Below are 9,925 nucleotides of genomic sequence, written 5' to 3'. Positions count from 1 at the left end.
TCATCTGAAAAAAAACACTAATGTGCATAGGGAAACTAATGGCACATACGTTGTTTTTAAACCGGGCCAGACTTTATAGTTCCAAAGTGCAAAATGCAGTCCAATTATAAGCTCCCTTCCTTCTTCTTTCCTCCACCCCTTCCTCTTTTCTTTTCCTCCTTTTTTCGGGCGAATCGAGGGAGGGGGCGTTAGAGGGATCCGCTTATGCCGCTACAATAGATACAGAGTGCGAAATACGCAATTTTATGATTTTGACAAATTCTATCGCAAAGCATGACGCGCCTTTGCTCCAAATGAAAATTAAATCATAAACATTTGGAGCTCATTGATTGGTCTCGAAATGAGGGCGCTCGTCTGTCCACATCGGGTGATGCGCACGTTTAATCAAAAGTGTATTTCAATGAGTCTGAAAAATCACACCACATACTATCAAGTGAAATGACTTAGCCATTCCTGATGATTTTAAAGTTGATAATCACTTACAGTCAAACAACTCGCAAAAAGTCTCTCACAATCAGTGTCTTCGGTGCCCTTTTTCTTAGAGTTAGGTCCTCAACTTATAAAATCAGGTAACTTTAAATTTCAAATGTACTTACATTCTATATATCGACGGTGAAACTACCAAACCACGTATCTCGGTTTGCGACGTCGCAGACTTCCTGTGATACTTTATTTTTTAAATGAAAAACTACTTAACGTTTAGTCTTGAAAATTTCTGCGATTTTTCCTCCTCGTGCGGAGAAAATTCTGTGAAAATTTCAAGGAATGATATTGATTTGGTCTACTTCAAAAAAATAAAATGTGAGCGTAGATTTTTAAACACCGCAAACGAGATACGTGGTTTGGTAGTTTCACCGTCGATATGAAGGAAAATGGAGGAAAAAATTTCCCAATAATGCGCAAATAGTTACGTGAAGCATACAATGTAAAACGTTGACGTCAACTGATGTTATGGTGATTGATGGTCCTTCGAGAGTGAAATTAATCTCATATTTTCAAATAATAAATAATAAATATAAAAGTAGTAGATACCGCATGACCGGAATCTAGTATTTTGTAAAATTCCAATTCATACGCGTTAATCGCATCCAATACTATTATATCAATGGCGAAGTCTGAGAACACGTATCCTAAACTCTGTGACGATGCAAATTTTCTCTCGGACTTTTTCAAAAGAGTTTACATTGTCATATTTATTCTCAAGTTTCTGTCAAAATATAATATATGACAAACATTTTAAAAGTTCTTTGAGTTAGAAGTTCTTCGAATTCAATGATCCACACGATTTCAAACTATGGTCTGGGACGGGTTCACATAAAATGACCCAACAACTGGACTTCATTTTGCGATTCGGAGCTATAACTTCCGACCCATCTGTAAAAGCACTTATCGACGGTGTAAGTCGGCAATCACAGACTTCCTATCATACTTTATTTTTTTAACGGAAAACTACTCAACGGCAATTCTTTAAAACTGCCGTGATTTTTCTTCTCCGTGCGCGGGAAATTCGGCAAAAACTTCCAGGAACGATGTCAATTTGGTCTCCTTTAAAAAAATAACATAGAGGCGGAGATTTTCAGACACCGAAAACGAGTTGTGTGATTGCCGACTTACACCGTCGTTATCTGGATAGATAAACTAATGGTACATACGATGGTTTTAAACTGAGGCACAATTTTTAGTTCCTAATTGCAAAATGTAGTCCAACTGTTACCGACCCCTACACGATCTTAACACAAAGGCATTTATGTTCTCAGGATCATTAATTTGCAAAATGGAAGTTCCTCAGACGGATCAACTTTTAAGATTGCTGCTCTTTTTCGGAACTGTCTCGTCCCTACTGGCCATGGGGCACTACGGAAGATTATGGCGACCACCTAACCGAGCCGAAATGAACAGCAAAGTTGAGCACTTCGAAATATGCCCGGATGTGATAGATAAGAAATCCAACTTAACATTCATACATGTAAGTGGTAAGTAGATGAATTACATGCGATGACATTATCACAAACAGTAGCAGCACATATCGACGGAGCTGAGGAAGAACGCCGCATGAACATGCGAGAATAGGTATCCACATTTTCTCGCGGAAAACTTTAATTTTTGAGGAAAGTTTTCAATAATTTTCCGGAGACTTCAGATGAAATTAAGAACATTTTTTTAAAAAAATCGGAAGGAAAATATTAATAAAATCTCCCGAAAATTCGTGATTTGTTAAAGGAAATTTGGCAACGTCCGAGGGCTCATAAAGCGTTTTTCTTTAGCACGGCAGTGTAAAAATGCGTATTTGGATCTGCGGCGACGCAGACATAATGTCATACTCTATTTTCTGCGTGAAAACTACCAAACGTCATATCTTGAGGACTTTTATTTTATTCTCTGTGTGATGAATATTCCGGGAAAGTTTCAAGCCATAATGTTGGTTGGGCCTTCTTTTAAAGCTAAAGTATGAGAGGAGATTTTGAAACACTGCTAACCGATGCTGAACAATGCACTGAATGCACTGAAACAATGCAACGCATTTTTGTAGTTTCGCCGTCGATATGTTTAAAAGACCTGCACTTTGCTATACATTTCCAACGGTGTAAAGTTTACTTCTGAAAGTTAACGTTCAGGTTCTCCTCATGATGACTGGTGATAAAAATTCGAGTGATCGCTTTAACGAATCAAACCTCATTTGGATAAAACTCGTCCAGCAAAACGCCCACTCAAGCATCAATCAGTCACCATTCAGCGAGTTTTATGTTCAACTAAATGCTCATCAACCATCATTTTGAGTGGAAATTAGCGTTGACTTCCGATCTCAACTTTTGCCTCACCAAATCACATTGCTTGGATTGTTAGTATACGGGTCCTTTTAAATGTATTGTACTCAAGAGAACGGCGCAAAATTTGACGAGCCCAAGTGAACAGTATCTTAGTAAAAAGTGACAGACTCGTCGTATCAATTTTTGCGGCCAAAGCAAGAAGACACCGATGATTTGACGGGAATCCTTGCCGCTTCAATTGCAAGGACAATGGATGTTGCGCCAATACGAAGGTCGAGAAACCCTGATGCAAGTCAGTAACTGTTACATAAAACGCAGAGTCAATGACTATAACGGTTAATCGTAACCATCTATATCATGAACGTGACGATTTTTCACTATTATCGGAATTTTTTCGGTTTCGGAATGAATATGCCGAAAAAAAGGAAGAAAGAAAAGAATAGGAAACCGGGAGAGGTAACACATGTTGAGAGGTACGTTTAAAGTAAATATAAAGAATCCGATACAGTTTATTCTGACTGTTAAACAATGCACTGAGAAAAATAGGTCAGCTTACATAGGGCATTTTATAATGGTCTGCATAACCGAGTACATTATGCAGCGGTTCATTGTATCGACCTCTGAAAAAATTGAACGATTTGATACCCGATTACCGAATAATTTGACTCTCGATGAACAAATCATTCGATAATGTAGTATATCGAATATTTTTCTTTCTTCTTCAACAAAATTCTGTCAACAAATTCTGGAGTTAAAACAAGCCACATATTTTATCACGGTCAAAATTTACGTATTAAATTTTATAAATTTGTTAAAGCTAAATTATTTAAATAAATACACATTTATGTATTTTGTTTGCCACAGGTCCAATTTAGACAGACCGTCACGGTGATGCTGGGCAACAAGGTCCACGTCAAAGCACTGGGTTGCAAACCTCATAATATTACGTGGGAAGCAGACAATAGCACACTGCATACACTTCTACTTGTGGGTGAGAGCGACGTGTTTTCATTCTTTTTCCATACTTTTAAAAGATAAAACAAGTAATAAAAATGATAAATCATCAACATCTGAGCGATTATCCGCAGTCTTCTCTCGATTCTATCTCTTTCAAATCGCGTTCGATAAAATCGAAATTTTACCTCAATTAAGTGGCTTGGAGGACAAGACGCATAAGTACAGTTTTTGAAAAAAATTGAGATATTGATGTTTTCAAGTAAAGCTAGTCTCGATGCATGTTCTGTGACCAAATCGCTCCCAAATTTTCAATTTTATAGCATTAAAAAGTCAGTTTGAACTTTTTTTCCGCCATATGGATCCATGTAATTTTGAAACTTGAAACACGTATTCCTGGAAATAGCAAAAACTGCACTTATGCACTTTATCCTCCGAGCCCCTCAATTTATCACAATTTTGTGTTCCATAATATTACGATAAATTGCCGTAAAAAAATAGCGATTTTATTGCAAATTCACGCGATTAAATCGCAATTTTTTATCCGATAATATTCCGAATCGACGTCTGTAAAATCGCGATACAGTCTCCGATCAAATCGCAGCTTATCGCAATCACTGCAGTTGCTTGAGTATCTACGATAATTCAGAAACCTTATTTTTACGTACATTGACATTTTTCAACGCACTGCTCCCCTCTCAGATCCAGACTGGCCGACTAAGAAACCTTTCTCTTTATACATGAGCTAACATTGTTTAACCCTCTGCCCCTTGTTCAGATCCAGACTGGCCGACAAAGAAACCTTTTTCTTTACATGAGCTGACATTTTTAAACTTTTGCTCCTTTTTCAGATCCAGATTGGCCCATCAAGAAACCTCGCACAATAAACGAGTTCCCACACTGGATGGTTGGAAATATTCCAGGGAGCAACGTTGAGAAAGGGGAAACCATTATCGATTACGTTGGGTACCGTGCTACCATTATTGATGAAAGTAAGTAGTGTTTAGTTCTTTTTCCGCAGAAACCTTCTAATATCGAGCAGTATGTAACCCAAATGTCGACGTTGAAACTTCAAAACTTGCGTACTTCGGTTGCAGTGTTTCAAAATCTCTACTCCCATTTTGTTCTTTTAAAAGGATTCCAAACCAACATTACGGCTTAAAATTTTCACAGAATTTTCTTCACATTGAGCAGGAAAGTGACCGACGTTTTCAAGAAAGGACGTTTGATAGTTTTAAACGCAAGAAATGAAGTACGACAGGAAGTCTTTAATGTCGCGAACCGAGGTACGCACATCTGCAGTTTCATCATCGATATAACTTTTACCGTTTGGATCATTAATTTACTCGATCCAAGGTGTTTAAAAAATTTCCGACTGAGAGAAAAAAAGTTGTCTAAAAGTGCAGAGAAGCCTTGTGCAGAGAAGCTAATTGGTAAAGTTACAAAATGTTTGTATATTAACCATCCATTAGTGGGCTTTAGTTAAGATAAAACGATTTTGTAACCAGCGTAACTTTCAAAATCAGTTACGATAAAGGGATGAATCGTCGTAATCACAATTTACGGTTAACTTAAATTAACATTTACTCGACTTGAAAAATCTGTTCATGATCGAATGAATTTGAAAAAGAAAATAGTTAAGTTACATACATAGCTATTTTTCATTACCATTGGACCAGAAGCTCACTTGTGTCCTGAGCATCCGAGTAATTTGTCATTTTTTCTTCTTTTTTAAAAAATAAATTAACAAACCTGTCTCGTTTATGACAACCTCAATTTTTATTCTGAACTTTCTGAATCTTGAATTTGAGTGATGAGAGAATCATGAGAATTAAAAAACGTTTTCTTTTTCTCTCCAGATCCTCATAGGTACACCTTTTTAGTATATGCGCAGCCTAGCCGTGAATCTATTAAATTTGATGAGCCACGATTGAACAACACGTAAGTATAGAAGTAAACATAATATCCCCTTGCTTGTTCGGTAAGACACAGAGCAACTTGATCGAGTTCAGCAGGAAGGAAACTAGTAAATTAAGAAGCATCAATAAAGTCACCCATCTATACTTATAAGAAAATGAAATTAGGACGCAGGTCGTTTCTGAAAAACTTCATCCATCGTGCTGCCTTGCTAAGGAAAAACGCCGTATCAGCCTCCGAGCGCTGTCAAATTTCCTTTTGTAAATCACGAATTTTCAAGAAAATTTGGACATATTTCTCGGTAAAAATTTGGACATAATTTTCTTCCATTTTTTCAGATAATTTTGGTCGCAATTTCACCTAAAGTTCCTGAAAATTTCAAGGGAAAATACCCATAGCTTTCCTCAAAAATAAACATTTCATCGAAGGAAATGTGGCAACTATCGAATGTTCATACGGTGTTTTTCCTTGGCACGACAGCGTGGTAGTGCACTTCTGGATATTTGCGTCCAATTAAGACAAAAATTTATGAACTAGGAGACGTACTCGTCTCTTAAATTTAGGAATCAGGGGGAAAATGTACCTATATGCAGTAAAGTCATTTACGTAATGCTCAACTGCAGTTATGTATGACTGAATGAGCATTGCTTTTTCAGTAACATCCAGGGCTGGATTAAGGGGGTGGCCATATGGGCCGCGGCCCATGGCGGCAAAATGTAGGGGGCGGCAAATTTTGTAACCTTTTTGAATGTAGGTATCAAAAAAGGAGAGGAAAAAATCGGATTCAGAATATAAATTACAAACGAGAAAAGGCGACAAAATCTCTCATTTTCTGAGAGTGAAAGTATATAGTAATTTCTAATTTTGTCGTCTTTCGGTGATACAAGAGACAACACCTTTAGTTAGTCGAGTTACGAGAGAAACCAAACACGCGATTTGATCTGGAACGGAGCAGTGAGGCGGTCGGCATGAAACGCATAGCGCCTACAAGACTGCATGAATACTTCACGCATTGCGTCAAACACACTGCGGTCTGCAGCAGTCGGCTTGAGACGCATAGCGCCTGTAAGACTGCATGAATACTTCACGCCTAACGCCAAACAGTGTGGTCGCAGCAGCGCCGCAGCGGTCGGCGTGAAACCCATAGCGCCTACAAGACTGCATGAATACTTCACGCATTTCGCCAACACAGTGTGGTCGGCGCGGCGGTGGAAGTTGAAATTATTAACCACATTTATGTTTGTTCTTACATAATTTTTTTCGTTCGTTTTTTATACATGGAAAGCCTTGTCCAAACAGGGATGGGTTTACGGAACAGAACTTTTGTTAGTGTTGACAGGGCTTTCACAAAAAATGTGCCCAACACGAGTAAACGCATCTCATACACCCCTCTCCCACCGGCACGTTCACTTGATTGTTTTTCTAGATCGTATTCGACAGGTCACACAGGTCAGATTTTATTGATATCCATTGGTTTAATATGTAACCACAGCCTCAGAAGTCAATTTAGAAATCTGAGGTAACGGGTCTCATGTGATCGAATTTTTATTCTCCCGAGTACCAAATGGCAATGAAAAGTGAAATTGTTAGGAATTTTCTCATTTTCAGCTTTTCCAAATTAAATCCTAAAATTTTTGTTTGAGGTTATGTTTTATTGTTTTGAACCAAACGATACATCGCACCACTGTCGAATACGGTCTATTGATGTTTCAAAACGAATGAGAAGGGGCGGAAAAATACAGGCGGCCCGCGGGCGGCAAGTAGGTGAATCCGGCCCTGGTAACATCCTAATAAAAACATGAATATTTTAAAACTACTGGATTGCACAGTTAAATATCGAACTTTGGGGCCCATTTTCTTCCTTTTCTAATGTCCATAATCAGCCGCGATTGGTAATTGATGAAATCGCAAGCCCAGATGCTCGTCCCGGATGTGAATATTCAACGGTGCAACTGAGTTGTTTTAAAGTTTTTCTTGTTTAACTTGTATGCAGCACAAATAAGTTTCTTTCCTTAAACTTCTCACGAGTTTGTTCCCCCTTCCTTTCTTTTTCCTAACAGCGTATTATTCATGGATCACTGACTTCTGATGTGTAATTTTTACTCTATTTCAGGCAGATTTATGAACGAGAGCGCTTTGCCAACTTTTCGGGTAAGAACATAGCGAAGAAGTATAACCTGAAGAACGTCGCTATTAATTTCTTCCTCGTAAGCCATAAAAAGAAGTATGTAAACGACGACTATTTGATTGACATAGAATACTGGGACGACTAATCCTTTAATCAAACGTCGTGCGGATAACAGCATTAATTAAATTAATAAAAAGGAGAAGCAGAACTGTCAGCGTAAGACTAATTCTTTGCCTTTTCTTCTTTTTTTATTATTTATAAACACATAACTTTATATAGAATTGTCATAACTACCGAATATGATCTCTAGTATCCATTGATATTGTTTAACTTAGTTTACATGATTCAATTTAACCAAACGTATGATGTGACTATGACTAGGTCTTACCACAAGGGTCCATGAAATGTAATCTCTACTCTACGTCCTTTAGATTAATTGCGGATGTATACATATAAATCTGTAGATTAGTATAATTTGAGTACTTAGTGGTATAATATAGAGGTAAAATAAATAAGATAGTAGTAGCTTGATTAATTGTTGTAATTTGATAGTGAGTGGATTCTATGCCTTTTCATGACTTTTTTTTTAGCTCAGGCAAATTTTGAGCCACAAATATTGTCAAATTACCGCCAACTACAATTTAACTACAATTTAACCAACTGAAGGAAAAAACTTAAAACAAATAACAGTAAAAACTAAAGTCAAAGTCGTTTAAAAATCTCTCGGAGCACATTAAAAAGGACCGATTTATTGTTTATGTTACGCCAAAGTGTTCCTGTTGTCGAGTGGTGTTAAAGCCTAGTGGAATAGTTAGTGACCTTTCACAATTTTTGTTATATCCACGTTCGTTTTGTTAAATGTACTTTCCGTTTTTCGTTTTATTAAGTGTAAGTTGTTATCGAACTCCGAATCTTTTCATAGACTTGCTGACTGTGAACCGTGAATGTGAACTTTTCTAAAAGCTTAAAAATTAAACAGAAAAAAATAAAGTGGTTTTTATTATTGGAGTAACAACTATATTTTTGCTGGATATCTTCAACAACCTACTGAGGATTGAGGTTTGGAACTTCAAATTTTTCTTCTTGTCATTTTCATTAAATTTACGTGTAAACGTAAGGTTGCACTATCTCGAGGCGGTGGGGTCCTTGCTTTGTATTTTAAGCAAACCCCCCCCCCCCCGCCACCCCGATTAACTATTTAAGCGCAAAATTACCCCGTCCGCAGGTTCAGCAAATATTTTGACTCGTCTGCAGACTGGCCGGTCTAAAGTCTGAAAATTACGCGAATGACAATTAATTTTAGCTGCAGTTCTTACGCTAACCAACGAATGTTGCCCACTGAGGCACCGACCGACTTTTGACGAATTATTCATGACACTTCGAAAGAAATTTACAAATATCATAGAAATATCAGTACGTTTCATAAAAATTTAAAGGTTTGAAAATTAAGTGTACGGTCAATTTTTTCCAATTTCCTACAGGAGCTGTTACTAAAAATTAAAGAGTTTTTTTTACAGAAAATTTGATATCCGAGTAAACAAAACTGATTGTTAGAGATTCGTTTCATAGAGGGAGAGGTGAGAGAAACTAACAGAAAAAGGGTAGTTCTCGATGAAAATGTCCACCAAATGTTGTTCAAAAATTATTTCAGAAGTTGGAAATCAGAACATCCATTAAAGCCTAAAATTATTTGACTAATCAGAGAGTGACACTTTTTTGTAGTAAACAGATTGAGATGCAATACCTAGTTTCTCTACATGGACGCTCTGCTATTAGGGTGCTACACCTCATGGCAACTCCCATGCATTTTTGAAAAGGTGAGAAAAGCGAAGGTGCCTTCAATTTCGAAGATGCAACACGCACATCTGTGGAACACGAATAGTTGCATCAAGGCGTTATTTCCATCTGACAATCAGTATAGTATTGAAAGGTCGAAATAACCACCGGTTTAAATCTGCCATTCAAAAAAAGACTCAAGCACCGGAGATTTTAAAAAGCGTTTCAATCAACCCGTTCTAAATTTCAAAGCTCTGAAATATTACATTGAAACGATGAATTCATTAACCACATAATCTGTTCGTTCACCCCCTATTGATGACGTAGCATTGATAAGATAAAACTAAGCATTGAATAAGCAGGACTTGATATCATGAAGATT

The 9,925-nt window shown here is 37.3% G+C and overlaps 1 protein-coding gene across 1 annotated transcript; it reads left to right on the top strand.

The window, feature by feature from the left end:
- Positions 1-411: 411 nt before the first annotated feature.
- LOC109034837 (protein D3) lies at positions 412-8,782 on the top strand. The gene is made up of 6 exons (XM_019048209.2): positions 412-569; positions 1,758-1,966; positions 3,633-3,759; positions 4,574-4,714; positions 5,582-5,663; positions 7,753-8,782. Exons 2-6 carry the CDS (start codon positions 1,775-1,777, stop codon positions 7,910-7,912), a joined length of 702 nt encoding a protein of 233 aa, XP_018903754.2. The 5' UTR covers positions 412-569; positions 1,758-1,774; the 3' UTR covers positions 7,913-8,782.
- Positions 8,783-9,925: the final 1,143 nt, after the last annotated feature.

The sequence above is a fragment of the Bemisia tabaci genome, chromosome 9 (genome assembly GCF_918797505.1).
Source record: "Bemisia tabaci chromosome 9, PGI_BMITA_v3".
Taxonomy (NCBI): domain Eukaryota; kingdom Metazoa; phylum Arthropoda; class Insecta; order Hemiptera; family Aleyrodidae; genus Bemisia; species Bemisia tabaci.
Note: the sequence above shows the minus strand (reverse complement) of the source record. Positions and strands in the feature narration are given on the sequence as shown.

What these genes read in the sequence shown, in the direction of transcription:
- LOC109034837 (XM_019048209.2), top strand. Translation starts at nt 1,775, where the DNA reads ATGGAAGTTCCTCAGACGGATCAACTTTTAAGATTGCTGCTCTTTTTC. An exon ending in CCAACTTAACATTCATACAT is followed by an intron (nt 1,967 to 3,632) that starts GTAAGTGGTAAG and finishes TGTTTGCCACAG; the next exon opens with GTCCAATTTAGACAGACCGT. An exon ending in GAGCCACGATTGAACAACAC is followed by an intron (nt 5,664 to 7,752) that starts GTAAGTATAGAA and finishes ACTCTATTTCAG; the next exon opens with GCAGATTTATGAACGAGAGC.